This window comes from Sapajus apella, unplaced genomic scaffold (assembly GCF_009761245.1).
Source record: "Sapajus apella isolate SASKATOON/1434 unplaced genomic scaffold, GSC_monkey_1.0 scaffold3, whole genome shotgun sequence".
Lineage (NCBI taxonomy): Eukaryota > Metazoa > Chordata > Mammalia > Primates > Cebidae > Sapajus > Sapajus apella.
In genome coordinates, this window is record NW_022436943.1 from 43,039,457 (window position 1) to 43,059,325 (window position 19,869).

General features: G+C 39.2%; 1 protein-coding gene across 5 annotated transcripts in view; it reads right to left on the reverse strand.

The window, feature by feature from the left end:
* ENPP2 (ectonucleotide pyrophosphatase/phosphodiesterase 2) overlaps positions 1–19,869 on the reverse strand; it is a 118,896-nt gene that overhangs the window by 24,762 nt on the left and 74,265 nt on the right. For 3 of the 5 annotated variants that reach the window (XM_032252583.1, XM_032252565.1, XM_032252574.1), the window contains exons 12-19: positions 15,937–16,092; positions 13,821–13,929; positions 10,587–10,712; positions 7,407–7,438; positions 6,621–6,748; positions 3,238–3,325; positions 3,015–3,102; positions 1,724–1,908 (exon numbers count right to left, since the gene is read on the reverse strand). In XM_032252583.1, the coding sequence (XP_032108474.1) occupies positions 1,724–1,908; positions 3,015–3,102; positions 3,238–3,325; positions 6,621–6,748; positions 7,407–7,438; positions 10,587–10,712; positions 13,821–13,929; positions 15,937–16,092 (912 nt within the window). The remainder of the gene's footprint in view (positions 1–1,723; positions 1,909–3,014; positions 3,103–3,237; positions 3,326–6,620; positions 6,749–7,406; positions 7,439–10,586; positions 10,713–13,820; positions 13,930–15,936; positions 16,093–19,869) is intronic. The other 2 variants (XM_032252592.1, XM_032252585.1) reach the window with 1 other exon arrangement.

Consider the following 19,869-nt stretch of genomic DNA (forward strand, 5'->3'; position numbering starts at 1 on the left):
TATGTGGACCAGAAGACAGTTCCAGTAATGTCTGTGGCAACATTGTTGTAAGAGGTAACATTTACACATTACTAAGTGTTCTCAAGTAGTAAAATGAAAAAAATCCTTCTGGTATATTTATACAATTAAATATTAATCACTGTATTAGCAGTAAAAATAAGCGAGCTAAAACTTTATGTTTTTGAGACTTATACCTAAGTCTCAAAAAACCATAATGATAAACAAAATAATTGCAGGATATATACAGTATAATAGCATTTATTAAAAATTTTACAACATGCAAAACTATAGTATGGGTTATTTTCGGAAACTATACAAAAGATTACTTCATACATTATTTAATAAATATATAAGGCCAGGCACAGTGGCTTATGCCTGTAATCCCAGCACTTTGGGAGGCCAAGGTAGGAGAATCACCTGAGGTCAGGAGTTCAAGACCAGCCTGGCCAACATGGTGAAACCCCATCTCTATTAAAACTACAAAAATTAGCCGGGTGTGGTGGCACGTGCCTGCTATCCCAGCTACTTGGGAGGCTGAGGCAGGAGAATCGCTTGAACTCAGGAGGCAGAGGTTGCAGTGAGCTGAGATTGCACCACTGCACTCCAGCCTGGGCAACAGAGCGAGACTCCATCTCAAAAAAGGAATAAGAGAAACCATCCAAACATAGTGTGTGTGGGAGTAGTCTCTGTTTGCACCCCCATCGCATCCCTGTTGCAACCTCCCAGAGCAAACCTGCCCTGGGAGGCTCCCTGTTGGCCCTACCAATGGGAAACATTTGAAAGGAAGTACAGGGAGGGAGACGAGGGCAGCTCCCTGCTGGGTTGCAATGCTCAGCTGCACTCATTGGCCAAATACAATAGTTCCTTCCTCTTCAGCTCTCTCTCTCCATGTTCTGGAAACTTACTCCCTCCCTTCACCCTTCAAGCCTTGGAGGGTACCATGCAAACTCCAGGGCAATTCACCACTCCTCATTGAATTCCATCCACCCTGCTCGGCCTTTGTAAATTACTCATTAAATATGACTGAAACAATTCCTTTAAAGTCTCTCTTTTTCTTTTTTAAGATGAAGTCTTGTTCTGTCACCCACGCCAGAGTACGGTGACATGATCCCAGCTTACTGCAACCTCCGCCTCCTGGGTTCAAGTGATTCTCCTGCCTCAGCCCCCTCAGTAGCTGGGGTTAGAGGCATGCGAGACCATGCCCCAGCTAATTTTTTTGTATTTTTAGTAGAAACAAGGTTTTGCCATGTTGGCCAAGCTGGTCTGGAACTCCTGACCTCAAGTGATCCACCTGCCTTGGCCTCCCAAAGTGCTGGGATTATAGGCATGAGCCACCGCGCCTGGTCTAAACCCTCTTTCAAAGCCTCTTCTATATGGGCCACCTGTTTTCTATTGGGACCATGACTAATAGACATGTGATCCACAGTTGAAAAAACAGAAGAAGATTTTGACTGAGAACTGGGACTCCACAGAATAGCAACATGAATTCTACTTTTTGTCTTTCACGGTCTTTACCTGTGCTATTCAATATGGTAGTCACAAGCCACATAGGGCTCTTTAATTATAAAGTAATGAAATAAAAATTTTAGTTCCTCAGTCACACATTTTGCTCTCATTTTGAACAGCATAACTATAGACCACGTCCATCGTCACAGAAAGTTCCACTGCCAACTGTTGGCCACCCAACAAACTCCTCCACGATAAACATAAAGATTATTTCTACCTTTGGCTCTATGTTATCATCACAAGTGCAGCCGAGGTCAAAATCAGACTGAAGGTACATAATCCCTGGATAACTGGGTCTGGTAACTTCCTCTGGCATGGTTGGCCTGAAGGTATTAGTACGCAGAAGATGATTCAGACTTCCATGGGTCCCATTATTAGGAGCCGGTTTCAATCCCAGGAGATCTAATGAAAAGTAAGAAAAAGAGGCAGGTGCTTCTTACATTTTTTTGATGAGATATGGTAAGATTTAAAACCCTTCACCTTCTATGTATCTGAAAACTCTGAACACGAATCAGAATTGGACAAAACCAAATTTAGACGACAGATACCTCCTCATTACCTCCTGAACCACCCTGGACTGACTATATCTTTCCACAGCTTTCTGAAATAGCCATGTTCGTTGTTTAGCCATTTAATAGAATCCCAGAAAGAAAGAGTGAAGGAACTAGGCTTTGATCGACTATTGCCTGTATCTGTGGTAGTTACAACCCAAGGACTATCAGTGTCACCATCACTGTTTTTCTGCACGTCTCTGGGACTGTTTAACACCGTGTTTTGAAATAAGACTTATAATCATATTAAGTAACTAGAAGTCTGCCCTCTAATGACTCCACAGAAGTGTGGGGACATGAGGAGTCTTTGGCCCCATCCCCTGAAGTGGCACTGAGCAATGAACAGGCTGATTTCATAGCAAGTGAATAGTTGCCAAGTGTTTATTCAGTAATTTGCTTGAGCTCAGAAGCAGGACAGGGGAGAGTTAGCCGCCAAGATGGGAAAAGAACCCAGGAGACCCGACTTGCAGACTCCCCCTCTAACCACCAGACTGGCACTCCCTTACTAAATAGGAAAAGTTGTCCTCATTCAGCAACTAGAAGCTCAAGGAAGAAAAATAATTAAGAGCACATAAATAGCTGGCCAGGATGCAAGCTGGCAACATTTTAACTGGGCTGCAGTGCGAGAGATGGAGGTGGGAGAGGGCTCTGTGCAGAACTCTTGCTTCATCAGGTCTCTGACCAGTGGTGTCAAACTGTAATGCTATGTTAGACCAGCCACAGGCTGCCAACAGCAACACCGTGAAAACGCCCCATTAGTCAACTGTTGAAGGAAGACAAAGAAGCCTTAGAAGGGGATAATATTCTGTCTTTGAACCAATGGGCAAATTACAAGTTTTGGTGGAGAAGAGAAGGTGATCCCAGAAAATAGACACCTCATTTCTTTCTCTGACACTGAGAAAGGTCATCTATTAACTAAAGATTGTTTCAATGGTTTTGATTAAATGAGTGACTTACCACACATGACATTGTAAAGTTCAATGTTTTCAAATGGAGGTACTTTAGTCTTGTACTTAAATGATGGGCCATAACCTACAAAAACAGTCTTCCAAAAGACAAGAAAAAAACAGTTAAGCATTGTTAGGTAGGAACCCTTCCTCTATTTATGTCACACCACCATTACCTTTCCTTTCAAAGAATCACTAAAACACAATTTCAATTTACAGTTCTGCCATCATACCTGCATGCTGTTGACCTTGTTATCAAATCCATGGTCTCCCTGGAAAAAACATTTTCCTGATGGTTTCTTATAAACATCCAAAGGTTTCCTAAATTAAAACAATGTTATGATCAGTTAGGATTTCTCATGAAATTACTCTGATAAAAAGATAACTTCAGGGTACAAAGAATCTCTAAGAAGGGGCTTTTGAAAGTCTGTCTCTATTTTAATGGCGTCATTCTTGTGATGATGAAAAGAGGACGTCATTCATTTCTCCAAGTGACTTTTCTATGACAGTCATTGGAGGATAAATGGGGACCTGTGAACAGAAGTCACAATGCCCTCCTTGAACCTTGTGCTTACACCAAGCAGAGCACTTGTCAAAAGTCATAGTCTGCCTACCTAAGCGCTTCACTAGCTTTGAGATTGTAGGATTCTCAACTCTAGGACCATGTTTGTCTGGTTCACTTCTGTGTACCCTTTCCTAGGCTCAGTGTCAAGACATGGTACGCACTTTAAAAATATGTGATGTCTCACCTATTATATACCCATAATAATTTAAAATTTAAAATAAATATGTTAAAGCAATGAATAGAGATCTGTATTCTATAAAAATGTCTGCATGCAAATCTGTCAATATACAATACAACTAGAGTATAACTGAGCAGCCAACCTAACAGTAATCATGACATATCTAACAAAGCATGGCCTCACCCAGATCATCTCTCTATTTAGAAATTTAAAAAAAAAAAAAAAACAGAAATACTGCTCTCTAGACATCAAGACCATCTGACCTTTCCTTTTGTGACAGAAGACACCTTTTGCAAAAGTATCATGTGACCCTTTTCCAAAATACCTTTCATGTTTATTTGATACAAATATTTCCCAAGTACCTATGGGTAAATAGCACTGAAAGTGCTTTGGGAAAACAAAAAAATCTACAATATGGGTCTCCACCTTTGGAATAATAAGGGCTTGGGATAATTAGACATATTATCCCAACATATAATACCTCAACAATGCAAGAAGAGTTAAATTTAAAAGATGCATTGTTAACCAATATGCCTGGTTTTGGGCTACACTAATTTGCCCAACTGATGTCATCTTTCCCTTAACTTCTACTCAGCTCCCATGTCTTTGCCATATGAACCTACTACCTGCACCAGTGCGACCCCTTCTAAGCTGCCCCATATATAGAAGGTCCTTCGGGGGACATACTCAGCCAATTAATTTCAGTCACATCCCTGTAAATTCTCCATAAGGATTCCCCACAACTATTTTTTTTTTATTATTATACTTTAAGTTCTGGGGTACATGTGTAGGTTTGTTACATAGGTATGCACATGCCATGGTGGTTTGCTGCATGCATCACCCCATCATCTGCATTAGGTATTTTTCCTAATGCTATCCCTCCCTTAGCCCCCTACCCCCTGCTATCCCTCCCCTAGCCCCCACAACCCACTGACAGGCCCCACTATGTGATGTTCCCCTCCCTGTGCCCATATGTTCTCGTTGTTCAACACCCACTTATGAGTGAGAACATGCGGTGTTTGGTTTTCTGTTCTGTGTCAGTTTGCTGAGAATGATGGTTTCTAGCTTTATCCATGTCCCTGCAAAGGATATGAACTCATCCTTTTTTGTGGCTGCATAGTATTCCATGGTGTATATGTGTCATATTTTCTTTATCTAGTCTATCATTGATGGGCATTTGGGTTGGTTTAAGTCTTTGCTATTGTGAACAGTGCTGCAATAAACATATGTGTGCATGTGTCTTTATAATCAGAATTTATAATCTTTTGGGTATACCCAGTAATGGGATTATTGGGTCAAATGGTATTTCTATTTTTAGTTCCTTGAGGAATCGCCACACTGTCTCCCACAATGGTTAAGCTAATTTACACTCCACCAAAAGTGTAAAAGCATTCCCATTTCTCCACATCCTCTCCAGCATCTGTTGTCTCCTAATTTTTCACTGATCACCATTCCAACTGGTGTGAGATGGCATCTCAGTGTGGTTTTGATTTGCATTTCTTTAATGATCAGTGATGTTGAGCTTTTCTCATATGTTTGTTGACTGCATAAATGTCTTCTTTTGAGAAGTATCTGTTCATATCCTTCACCCACTTTTTGATGGGGTTGGTTTTTTTCTTATAAATTTGTAAGGACTTCAATAATTCCTGCTCTTCAAACATCTTTCTTCATGATCCCACATATTTAACTCTAAGTACACCTCAGAAAATTACAGTACGATATTTACATATTTGTCATATGTATCTCTCTAAATGTTCCATACTGATACAAGTTTCTAGATGACCAACATTTTCTCATTATCTTCTCTCTTGCAAACTCATACCTAGCTAGAGTGCATTTGGCAGTTGTTCAATTATTGAGATAGATAAATTCACAGCACTTTTCTAAAGTAGAAAGTTGGGGCAAGAGTGAGTGGGAAACAGCTACTTCCAGGTCTGTGTGAAAATGGATAAATCCTTAATAATTAACTCTTTGGAAGTGGTTAGAGCCTCCAGACATGTCCTAGATCACATTCAAAAGCAAGGAATCTTCTCTTCGACATCCAAGTCTTTTGTAGTTTAATAGAAGGTAAACATAGGGAATATTTAAAGCAATGTAATAAATTCCCACAATAACAGAGTTTTTAACATTAACGACATTTTCTAAAGTCCACTGTAGCCAGGTGTGGTGGCTCACGCCTATAATCCCAACACTTTGGTAGGCTGAGGTGGGCAGATCACCTGAGGTCAGGAGTTCAAGACCAGCATGACCAACATGTAGAAACCCCATCTCTACTAAAAATACAAAAATTTAGCTGGGCGTGGTGGTGCATGCTTATAATCCCAACTACTCGGGAGGCTGAGGCAAGAGAATTGCTTGAACCTGGGAGGCGAAGGTTGCAGTAAGCCAAGATTGTGCCATTCCACTCCAGCCTGGGCAACAAAAGCAAAACTCCATCTCAAAAAAATAATAATCAATAAAATAAATAAATAAAGTCTGCTATGAATATTGCTGCAAGCAAAGTCTCATCAACTGAGATCAAATCAGCCCAATGTGCTAGGGCAAGGTCTCATTTATGCTTTTGACTTAAGTAGTAAGAATAGAGGTTACAATGTAAATTCAAAAAATGAAAGGCACACACATACACACACACACACACACACACACACACAGACACACTGACAGACTACAAAGAGACACCGTGATGCCGAGACCCAGAACATAGAGATACATTGTCTCGGCATTGATTGTTTATGCAGCCCACAAAATCTTTGGAAACAGGGAGATTTCCAACTGATATTTCTTTTAGCGATGACTAAGTCTGATAAAATATTTCCAGTTGCCAAGAGGTGGTTGTGGAAATGAGAAACAGAAACAGCCCATAAGCCACTTACCTTGCCACATGCCATCTGCGATCCACCAATAAATGGATATCCTCAATTCTTCTGTTGTTGGCATAGTGCAAACGTTTGGGAAGGTGCTGTTTCAAGTAAGGCTTAAAGTGCTGATCTGGTTTTTTACACTGAAATAGAAATGGAAAAAGACTTTAGATGGAATGTCTTTTAAAAAATTTCTTACAAATTCTCTCTAGAAAGTTGAAGGAGATTTTAAACCTAACAAAAGGTTAGTGAATAAATGAAATTTATTTCCATCAAATAATGCACACTGAAATAGATGCAAAGGAGATTAAATAACTTTGGAGATGGGTGAGACCATTGCTAAGAGCAATTCACACTCCAAGGCCTTTCCCGACTCCTTCAAGTCAGGCGGTTTGGGTTGGGGTGTCGGTGGGCAAGGAGGACTGCTTGGGTTCAGGCTTATCTGATTAGATGCTCTTATGCTATTGAGGTCTCTAACTAGCATCCGGAACAATAGAGCAGAGTGGGTGGGCAGCTCTGGTTCAGAGAAAGTAAAGATTTGTTTAATCATGAATGAATACTTTTCAGTTCTAATGGAAGGATCAAATATTCTCCCTTTGTATCATTGCCAAGACCATTAGGGAGCCTGCAGCTGACCACAGGCCAGAAGTTTTGAAAGCTCTTAAGGAAACAAATATACAGGATGGCAGGGCAGTGAGGAAAATGTTCCTCCTGCCCCCGGGGGAGGCACACACAGGAGGGAGGCTGCTCCAGGGGCAGAGGCCTACGGAGGGCAGAGAAGGGACAACTTGCCACACTTACCGTGAGATTGGCAATAATGGCTTTGGGGTCATCTGTTCAAAGAGAGGAGAAAGATTTCAAAGGAAATCACAATCATTACCAAGAGAAATCATTTTTGAAGCAAGACACTCAATTCTTCCTTCTTCCATCCCACAGAAGACTATCACTGCAGTGTTTTGTTTGAAAGACATATAAATGCGTGTGGGTATTTAACATTTCCGTCATTGATATGCAGCTAAACAAGTGGAACAAATCCCATAGTAAACTTCCCTCCTAGGTTCAGCTCTTCTGGAGGGAATTCCTCCTTCCATAGCACCAGGATACTGCCAGGTAAATTGCTTCTTGTTTTAAGTTCTCCCTAACGGTTCCTCTTGAGACATAGTTTATTTGCAGTTTGACCTCAGGAACTAAACTGGGCATTTGGGGCTTTTAATGTAACTTCTTATTTATCCACAGATCTTTGAAAGACGTCTTCACCCACTTTAAGATGAAACTCCTAACCCATTGAGTTATTTTCGTTAAAGGGAGTTTTGTTTCCCTAGTTATATTCCAGGTGTAATTACATAGGCAGCTGCACCTCTCCAGCTGTAGACACACACGTGCAGGTACCTCCTTTATTTTCAATAGCAGCAAGTAAAAGATTTTAGTCAATACTCTGAACTAACTAAAAGCAAAACTATGTAAATGACGGCTGTGCATAAACTGTGGACAGGATTATATTATCTGATGCTCCCCTTTTGGGCGGAATGTGGGGAGAAAGAGGAGATTGTAGGTTGCTTGGATTTTGCTTTGTTTTCAGGAAGTTTGCTTCAGTATGTTATTACAGAAGCAGCAGAAAAGGAAAGCTGTGTTCAGAAGAGATAGCAGCTATCATGAGGCAGCCCTCCCTGGCATATAAATGCCAACAGAGCAGGCCTTATCTGTATCACATGCTGCTGCATCCCTGGGCCTGTGCAGAGTAGAGACACTCAATACACATTTTTTTAATGAACGTTTGTTCATATTTGCTAAAAATACATGAATAAACTTGCCGGGGGGTATAACTATACAGACTCCAAAGGCTATTTTCAGAATCTTGGTTCTAAAACTAGCAAACTAAAGCTAAAATGGGGATTCTATTGACCTTGATTGCATCTCTTACTAAAAAGCAAATAAGTAATGATGTAATAATAATAACCTAAATAGATTCCATACTGTGTGCCTGTCTCTCTATAAGAGCTTTCGAGGCGCCTTCTCTCTGGCCAATCACAATAACCCTGGGAGGTAAATGCTGTTCAAATCCTCACTAAGCCAATAGGTTTTCAGAAGGAGGAGGAGTTGGCATTCCAGCACCCAAGCAATCTGATTGAGCAAGCCAGGCCTCATACATCATATTCCTCAAAGGGATGAAACAGAGTAAGTTCATGGTCTTTGAAAATAAAGAGAAGTAAATAGCATCCACTCAGATAAGTCCCAGAGAATTACTAGGAAATATCCAGTGCCTGAGTTCACGGTGGGAACACCAATCCTTCAATTCTGAAGTACTCAGTCTTTTCAGGCTAACAGTCCACATTTTGCATGATGCAAGGGCAGTGGTTCAGCTAATCTGGGTTTAAATCTCAGATCTGCAACTTACTAACCATCATCCTCAAAGCTAGTTCCTTCACCCCTCTCTGAGCCTTGATTTCTACAGTCTATAAAAGGTATAATGATACTTATCACACAATGCTATTAAAAGGATTAAATAAGATTGTGAGTGTGTGTCCACGTGTGTCTGTGTGTGTGTATCTGAAATAGTGGTACGACATCATCATCATATTCAACGTTTATATAGCTTTGATTATGTGCTAAGCCCTGATCTACGTTATGTAAACACAATCTCTTATTTAATCTCCCGAACAACACTTACAGTGCAGACGAGGAAGCAGAGGTACAGGGCACTCATGTGGTGAGTACCTAGCAGAGCTGAGATATGAACCCAGACATCTGTGCCTGTCACCACCCCATGCTACTGTCTCCCACAAAATGAAATCACACTGGAAAGTGTTTTTGTAAAGTACAAAACTCTTCATCATTGATGGTTATGATTTGATGGGCCACAGGAAAGTTTTTTTCCCCCCGACTAAACCAGCCTCCCCATTACGTGTACTAACGTCAGAAATACCATTAAAAATAGAGAAAATCTTTTTTGCTTAGCCCTAAACTGCAAATACTAAAATCGAGGGGTGCCATAATGACTGCGTCCAATCTATGCGAGGGCAGGGAAAGGGGGACACAGGGACAGGAAAGGTCATGGAGGAGAGAGGGCAGAAACACCCACGTTTTGTTTATTTCACAACATTGCCTGGAGCTGACCTTGGAACAGTTCCATTTGTGTTGACTCAGGAACATAATTAGGGAAAAATTTAATTTTCCAAAGCTGTAAGGTTGGTGTCAATGGTTTCTTATTCCCAAGGCTAAAGACTGTAAATAATTTTTTTTTCAAAGTACAGCATAAGCCTAGGAAAACTATGGACTTCTCAAAAGCTAGGTAGACAGCACCTAAAAATCTTAGTCCACAAATTAAGTTCGTATCAGTGGTAGATCATAACCTAAACATGTAAAACATAAGCGACAAGATTATTCCTTTTTATTTCTAATCTTTCAGAGCAGCTGCTGCTTCCCAAGGGCTTAATATTTTTTCCTGCTAGCTTCTACCAATCACTTTTACAAACAGAATGAGCTCAGTTCCACAAGGCTCCTAGGAACCCTCACAGTCAAAATGTGGTTCTGCCAACACTTATGTAGACCCTCTAGTTTCAGCTATAAAGGACCAGCCTGAACTTCTTATTGAAAAAATTCTTCTCTTATAAACAGAAGTTTGTGGTCATTAACACACTTCAAACTAAGTACAATTTCCACATGATAAGAATAAGAAATATTTATATATTGCTATATATTTATATTACTATATTAATATTTATATAATGCTGCTATGTGCCAGGAACCATCCTAAGCAATATGCAAAGATTAATTTCTACAGATCACTGCTAGCATTTATCATCCACATTTTTCAAATGAAAAAACTGAGGCTTAGAGTTTAAATGACTTATTTGAGGTCATTCAGCTAAGCAGTAGCAGAGCTAGAATTTTTACCATAGTATTTTAGCTTTAGAAAATGAGCCCTCACCTATTCCATTGTATTACCGCTCTAACCACTTACTATTTTAAGAATCAACTTACATTTAGCATTATTGCTAAATTTGGATCGAATTCTTCCTAGAGTTCCAGGCACTAAAGTAATATCATCCACATTAGTTAGGTAATTACTCAAGAACTCAGTTCTGTCACACGTGACATCTTCCATTCCTATGGGGAGGGAGAAAAAGAGTATTTTCAAGCAATATTAAAATGAAAATCTTAACACAGACACTAAATATAACATCCAGGCATCTCTTTACTTAGTTTTTAATAACTTGATGAGAAGAGCTCTGACTTTTGAGATTTTTGTATTTGACTTTAAATGTTTTAATGCTTCTCTGTCTAATCTTTTCTCTAGACTTTTACTTAGCCATATCATCTTGCAAGCACTAGAAGGCTGAAAATGCATTACCTCAATTACACTTTAAGTCATTCGGCCAGAACAGCAGCACAAAGGAAGTCACAAAGATTTAAAAAACAACAACAACAAAAACACAATTAGACAGTCTTTATGAAAAGGATCTATTCTTTAAAAAAAAAAAAACAAAACAAAATAAAAGAAACCCTAGATTGCTTCAAACTCTTCCCAGCTAGGGGTAGTATAAATGGAATATACAGTTCTGTGTCTCTTTTACAAAATGTCATTTTTCAATTCTCTAATATATCTCCTGTCTTGAGTACATAATCACCAGTCCTCAATGTCTCCACTGGTGGCCTTGGATGTTACTGACAAAACAATACTGGCAATAAGAAATGAGAAGGAAAAATGTCATTTCCAATGACCACCCAAACTGAAAAACAAAATAACATTGAAAACAAGTTGTAAACAATGTAATTAGTCAGAACTGAAAGCTAGCAACTAAAGCACGAGAAGGTTCTAGGTAGGGAGTTTTTTTAACAACAAATATTTCTCCTCCATCCCAAGATTTGTTGTCTGTCCCCATCAAGAAAAATTCTTTTATCAAAACACTTTTATTTAAAACATTGTTGTAAACTCAAATCTTAGCAACATAGACTATGGAGGCTGCTACAGACTTTATTGAAATGTACGAGACAACCTAGAATGACGGAGAAGTTTTAATATATTGCTCAGTACACTTCAATATATTTCTCTAACAGGGAAAATAATCCTGTTGAAGAATACTCATATATTCACATCCTGTAAAGGATGCCATAAGGTCTTAAAGTAAGGAAATACAACCAGAGTAGCCCAGATCTGGTAAAATTCAAATTATCACCTCCTGGGACCCCAGATCCAAAACCTTCCCTTCTTCAATACAAATTGGAATGAAAAGCAAGAAAAAACACATAGCATAAGGATTATATATCTTATACTTTAACAGTTAAACCCTTAGGAAGAAAAACTAAAGCAATAAACAGCTACTATGTTTTAGCACCATGTTAGCCCAGAAAGGGTAAGTCCCCAAATACATATTAATAGAGGGATGAAAGAATCTCCCATTTGTTATATTTCTAGGAAGTCCCTTATGCCACCCCAACTGTGAACAACCTCCCTTGCTTTCAAAGTCCATCAGGCACCATGCTAAGTGCTCCTCAAGCATCATCAGCCTTTACTCTGCAGACCAACTTCGTGGAGGGGTGTTAATGTTCTCGCCTGAGAGATGAGGAAACTGAGACTTGGAGAGGCCACAAAAGGTATATAGTGTCATATAGCTGTGAAGTAACACCATGCAATTTGAACTCCCATAAAATTCATTCCAACTCCAAAGACCATGCCCTAAAACACTAGACCATACCACCTTTTAAGAAAGAGGTGCTGTATACTTTGGGAGGCCAAGGCCGGCAGATCACCTGAGGTCAGGAGTTCAAGACCAGCCTGGCCAACATGGTGAAACCCCGCTTCTATTAAAAATACAAAAATTAGCCAGGCCTGGTGGTGGGTGCCTGTAATCCCAGCTACTCAGGAGGCTGAAACAGGAGAATGACTTGAACCTGGGTGGCGGAGGTTGCAGTGAGCCGAGATCATGCCATTTTACTCCAGTCTGGGCAACGAGAGTGAAACTCCATCTCAAAAACAAAAAAAGAAAGAAAAAACAGAGGTGCTGAAGTTGTCCCAAACCAAATGGATGTATTCATCTTGGAAGCCTGCACGCTGACAAGCCAAGATTTTATCCTATCCATGGCCTTTACAATGCCTCAGCACGTGACTCATTGGGACCCTTCTACTTGGATGTCTGGCTCCAGCATGTGAGCAAATGCTCTTGAACACCTCTGGGCAACTTAAATGGAATCAGCTTTGACATATGCTCCAACTTCTCTGACCTGTCTGTAGCTCTCCACCAAGCCAAACACATGGGGCATGACTTTGCCAAGGGTTACATTTAGCCCACTCAGAGAAAAAAATTAATCCCTTCAGCTTTTTTCCCCTTAATTTCTCATAGATCTTATAGGACATTCTAGAAACACCTTCAGGACCAGAGCTAGGGAAATCTTCCTGTCATTCTTAACAGAACTGCCAAAAGCCAATTTTCATCCTCCAAACTCCACTAGAAGTGAGAAGCCCCAAATTCCAAGGCTACTATTTCAATCTAATATTTCCAGAATACAGGAGACACTCTCTAGAGCTCAGTCTGCATGTCTCTGAGCCCCTTCCTCCTGCCCAGCTCTATAGTCACATAATGTTTACAATGCTTTTGATCTTAAAGAAGTGGTCATAAATTTTTCTACTTCATAAAGTGATTTAGAAAAACAACTTCCCATAACGCTTCTGCCTCTCTTTAATAGCCCTCTGAATTACAGCAGGGCCTTCTTCTTTGGGCTTTGACTTCCTTCAGTGGATTCGGGGAAACCATTTGATTACACGCCACTTCTTTGACAAGAATCCTATGTCTCTGCTCCTTTATCATATTTAGATGTATTTTTTAACTATATAAACTCTGTGGGCTCCTTTTGGGGATGTGGCTGGCAGGGATGGGGATTATCACCTGATATGTCACATTCACAGAAGCAGCTGTTAATATCACAAGGTAACTGTCTGTATCGCTTTAATAAGAGACAGATTTTTGTAGAAAGGCCTTTCCTGTAAAGAATAAAAAAATATATAGGAAGTCTCAGCTTTTGATCAAAATGAACCCGGGGATCTCTCAGGTCATCTCATGCTTTTGAATCACAGCCTGATTTCTTTCCCCATCTTAAAGAAAAGGGGAAGGACAGTAAGAATAGAATCTTGGCTTCTAAGGGCAAGAATTATTTTCCTCAATATGATCAGAAACATTATCCATCTATCCTATTAGCAAAGAAAAAACAAAGCTTTACCATGGTCTCCGACAAAGATGACATTGACACAGCGATGCAGTTTGAGTTGTTTCAGTCCATCCATTAATTGCCCTACAGTTTTGTCAATTTCCCTCAGAGGATTTGTCATCTGGGAAAAAGAAGCAAGTTAGTCCCCACAGGGTTTTCTTTCTTTCCCTTTCAGTCTCTCATAGATCTTCTACCCCTAGAACATTTTGGAAAGAAAACTTCCGGCCCAGAGGCAGAGCTTTGTCTGGGGAGATTGGCCTGCCATTGCATTCTTAATGGAAATCTGATCTAAGAATGTTATATATGCTTTCTTTTGAGAGAATTAAAACCTCTCCTCATCCAATCCCTTTAAAGATTCTTTGATATAAAAATGTCAAAAATATTGTTAATGAAAATTCTTAAAGAGATAAAATGGACTTTCTAAAATGTGACAGCATCCTAGAAATCCAAGAGTTTTGAGAGTGAACAGAAAGTCAGATAGACAGTTCCCTAAGTAAAATCACATTAGATTTTGAACCATGGCAATAAGGTAGACAATAAGTGAATCAAAAGCTGTTCTGAGGTTAAAATCATAACCTTCCACTGGATAATAAATTAGAATATCATTAATATAATGAGATCCATCTTGTTCTAAGTAATTTCACTGTTGGATTCTGCAAGCAATGGATTCTTAGCAGAAGAACCTGTTCTAAGAAACAAGTTATTGCTTCTCACTTTAGTTCTTTTAAAGCTGATTTTGAGTGAAACAAGAACCTATAAGAGTCCTAACTTAAACAGAAGTGAACCTGAGTTTGTTCTAGAATGTTTCTTCTTTAACAAAATATGAAAACTCAATTCTTTTCTGAAGACCATTTCCAAAGCCTAAAAAACAGTATCCATCTCTCATTTTCTTATTTCAAGTGGAAGTTTCTAACAGCATGAACGTTTTCACATACTAAAGCCTTTCTATCCCCCTTTCAACTTTAACTGTGCAATGGAAAGATTTTTAAGAAACATCTCATCAGACAAAGACTAGAAAGATAGAGGAAGCATAGTTAGATGAATCTTATAGCTTAGCTAACAATCACATACATACACCCAAGATGATTAAGATAAGCACGAAAGGGATGTGAGTATTACTTTTACTCAGACACATGATATTATCTTCCACTAGCATCTTCTCAGGTGAATCGAGACCTTTCCTCCTATCATTTCACCAGGGAAATCAGGTGTAAACTTTTTTTTCATGATGGGAGTCAGTATCTCAAATCCTATCCCAAGGAGGAAGTCACGATAGAGTTTCAGAAAGAGATGTGCCATATAATCTGAAGGGATTAACAGGTGTGAAACAAAGTGGTATTTGTTTCTGAGAAAACCATGCTCTCTTGAAGGATCTCTGTCTAGATAAAGAAATACCAAATGCACAACAGGTTTTAATCTTTGGCAATGATTTATTTTCCTCTACTCAGCAGGATGACCCAGATAAAATCCAGAACCTACTTCTTGGGGATCAGTTCAGAGGATAACAGATAAGATACTGCTTCAGAAGTATTCAAAGGTTTTAGGAAAAGTAGCAACTGATAGGCTCTTCTGAACATACTGAGAAGAGTAGATATTTCTTGTGGAAATGGCATACAACTCTATCCGCCCATTATTTTCTCTTTCCTTCTGTCTCAGCTCTTTCCTTCTCTACAACCTACACCTTTTCTGATCACTGAAGGCACAGACTCCTAATCTAAGCCAACTTCCTATTGAGTTCTAATCCACATTGTCTTTGAGAATACCCCCTTTTACCTTGCAGGGTTGTTCTCAAGAACCAGGGCCACAGACCATGTGACTGATCCTGTGAATAAGTGCAAACAAAACCAATCTTAACAGTCACTCCAGCCTAAATGTTAATACTAGTTTTGGGGCAGCAAACTCTTAAAAAAGGAAAATACTTCTTTTTTTCCTGTTACGTTGAGAATTCAGGTACTCTTCACATCAGTGTTAACCTCTGAAGCACCATATTCTTCTGGACTCAAAGCCAAGGTCAATGCACCAGAGTTTTTCTAAAACTTACTCAGCCAAGTTTCCAACCAAGGCACTGAAGGCAACCTTCAACTCAGACCTGCCCGCCACAAAGCTTTGGAACAGTAGATAAACTTACTTTGTCCTGACGAGTTTCCGCAGCATAATGATCCATCCTATGTATTTTTCTTCTTCTTTTCTTTGGAGGAGCAACTGGTCTTTCCTGTCTCCTCTTAGGGACAACTTTCCTCTTAGGTCTCTTAGCCGGAGTAAAGGGTGAGCCATAACTACTCTCCTGTACTGGCGGATAGAGATGTCTGGACTCAGAAGTCGTCTGTCCCTCTGGGTCAGATGTAAAGCTTACACTTTCCCATCTGGGATCAGTAGAGTCTCAGTTAGAATAACTAAGGCTCCTTAAGTGAGAAAAAATTGGAATAAGGGATGGATGATTCGAGGAACTCTATGGAGAGAAGCCTCTTAAATTGACGTTGATGCTGTTGTCACAGCTTCTTTGCTGAGAACAAGCATTCAATTTAAGAAAATCTAGTCACGCAGGTTTCTTTTTGCTGATATTTTTGGATATACAGGAAGATAACACTAGAGAAGCTCTGTATTCCCTAACTCCTGCATTAGGGAGAGACCGGTCTTTGGTTATGAAAAGCTCTCCACTTATAAAGAATTAACTTAAAACTAGGCCAAATACTAGCCACTTGGACATTTCCAGGTGACAATGAGGTTCATGTGCGTGATTCCATTCAGAATCTGACAGGTATCTATCTGTTCACGCCAGCAAGTATGTCAAAGCAACTGTCACCTTCATTGGCAAGGATCAAGGATGGAATGAAACATAAATAATAAGTAATCCTCCTTAATCATCAGTGTACTCCCACAAATCAGAACTTTCAGCAGGAGAAAGAACTCATTGACAATTGGGGTTTCCTTTATAGAGAAACTCTAAGCCAAAATCTCATTTAAAATTAGATAAATCTTAAAGATCATCAAAAAGTCATCTCTTTTTTATCTTGGTATATACAGATCAAGAAAGAGTCTACTGATGCTCTTGCTATCAGAAACCTACTTTTAAGGGGAGTTACATGCTATGGATTTTGTTTTTAAAATCCAGAGAGCAGTAAAGTTGACACATAAACTGAAGATAACCTTTTGGGATTTCCAAATGCTGGAGGAAAAACAGGCCCCTGATTTGCTGACGGTGCAAAGGTGAATTAAAGCAGCAAGCCTTGCTGTTTACCTCACTGACTTCTCTTGGGAGGATTGTCCTGAGAGCCATTCAGATGCAGGAAGGGGCGGGAGGAGAAACAATGTTAGTGTATCCAAGAAGGGGGACGTCTGCCATGCGATTTCACCGTTTCCAGGGCAAGCCACGGCAAAGGCACTTCTGCTTCTGACTCATCCACTCCCTCTGCTAGAGCGATCAAAAGACACAGCCCCCAAAGACTTTGGTTTTGTCCGTTTGTTTTTTAATGCTCCTACTTTTAGGCAAATCTCCATGAGAAAAGCAGCAAAAGGAAAAGAGGATTTTCCCTTTCACGGTCACTGAATACATTCTGCTAGCGATCAAGTCGGCCCATCGAACTCTATGCCACTTGCAAGAGACCTCAACATTCCAAAGGCTCCAAAGGTGAGCCCTTCTGATTGCAGCAGGTTAGAAGAGCAGAAGAGTAGGGTTTAGTCAAACTGGGTTTTCATCCAGTGATTATATTGCATGTATTTCCTTCTTCAAATGTTAGAGGTAGATGAAAGCTAAGTTTTCACTGACCAGCCATACTTTAGCCTGAATTTAGAAATTTTAGCCTGAGGTTATTAAGAGGATGGGAGGTAGAGGTGCAGATTTCTCTGCTTTTCAGGATACTTTGCCATCTGAAGGTAGGGACTAGCCAGCCAAAGCTCTGCCTCTAGGCCTGGAAGAGCAGCCGAACAGGGGGTCACAGAGAAAGCATAGAAGGTCGAAAAGAAAAAGATTGCGCCAATAATCAAAAGCAAGCATATCTTTGAACATTCACCGTTACACTCTGAAACCAGGAGCAGTACAACATTTCTTGAAGCTATTGGCTCAATGTTTGGTCATCTCATTTAATAGCTTTTGAGAATCATCCTGAAAAAAATGTTTACTCAAATATTTAGCAAATAAAGCATAAATTTTAACTGAATTCATCTTAGTATACCATATAGCATTTTGCTACTTAAAATCCTTCCCATGAAATTTCAAATATGAGTTATTTTCTTATATGTAAAATGTATGTTACTAATTTTTAAATAATCTTTCAACTAGGATGTTATAATCTTTTCATGTGTAATAAATGTAAATAATGACTTATAGGTAGGCTTATAAGACACATAGGTATATACATCATTTAGCCTACAATAGAAGCGGGGTTTTGCTGACTTGCTTTGGTTTCATGTTTTAAAAGTGTAAACTATTTTGTTTTTCTTTCAGTTAAAATAAGATTCCTAGAACCAGATGAGAATTAATTGAAATCTGAAAATATCCCTTGCCTTGTGAGAAGAAAATGTTCAGGTTGTCAGGTTGCCAATACTGAAGATAAACTCCAACGTATCCAGTTAAGAGTTTACCCAGTAGACATATGAGAATACCCTAGTTGCAAGAAGTAGTAATACTGAAATTACATCACATGAATACTTTCAACTCTTAATGCAAAGGTACTGTAAGAAAAATCTCTGTTTATATATTGATGAGCAACCTTGAGCATAGAAAAATTATTATAGCAAATTAAAGCATCCTATATCATGCTTCATTGATTCCCTACTCAGTACTTTCAAAAACACTTGTTTGTTTCTTAATTAAAACACATATACATATACTTTCATGCATGTAATTATAACTGAACTATACATATTAGAAATCCAAAGATGTTTATTGACAAGGAACATGTATCGTTAAGCCACATAACTTTAAAGGTTTGAGTTATACCTCATCTGTATTATTAAAAGCCAACTTTTGCCATAGAGAAAATGTTCTGTATAATTTGAATATAGTTATTAACTGACCACTTTGCTTATCTCCTGGACTGAAGGAGGGTTAAATGGTTCCATGGACGGGACTGTGGTCTGGGAGTCCAAAGTTCTGTGGGTCTATCTTGAAGTTTTCCACTTAGCAGCCAAGCAAAGGTACCAGAGTCCTGCTTTTAAAAGAATAGCTATACCAATCCCTGTTTTGCCTACCCCACAGGTTCTTTGAGGGGATATTACTAGCCAAGAGGTCAAACTTTTAAGTAGGAAACATGGAACTGCTTAGGTGTTTTTTGTTTTGTTAACATGTTGATAAAATGTGGTTCCTTTTGTTCCCTTTAGGTTAATCTCAAAGAAAGTCATCCTAAAGATAAAACATTCATTCTTGCTTTGGTGTCTATTTATTTATTTATTTAGAGACGGAGTTTCACTCTTCTTGCCCAGCTTGGAGCAAGATTGCAATGGCGCGATCTCAGCTTACTGCAACCTCCGCCTTCCAGGTCAAAGCAATTCTCCTGCCTCAGCCTCCTGAGTAGCCGGGATTACAGCCATGCGTGCCACCACACCTGGCTAATTTTTTTGTGTTTTTAGTAGAGATGGGGTTTCACCACATTGGTCAGAGTGGTCTCAAACTGCTTTGGTGTTCTCAACCGGCATCATGTATGCAGATGTTGATCTCATTTTATCAATTGTGTTTCACAATCATACAAGACAGGCTAAATTTCAAAGCGTTGGAAAAAAAGCATCTAACTTATGACTTTAGTGATTAAGACAAATTAAGAATAGTTTCACATAGCTATTAGTTACTAGTGCTTAAATAAATCACCACTGAATTCGTGTCAAAGCATTCAGAAACACTTATGACTCCTTGGTCACATGCTACAATTTCTTCAAAAATACTTAAACCAAGATATGTTTATCTGTATCTCTAATTCATCTGAAAACAATGAACTTATTTATAGTCAGCAGTGTGCTGTGGGAAACTAGGCTACTTAAATATTTAAAAATTTTAAATTTGCAAATTTGCAAAAGTTTAGATTTGCAGACTCCATCATATTTTTTTTTTTTTTTTTTTTTTTTTTTT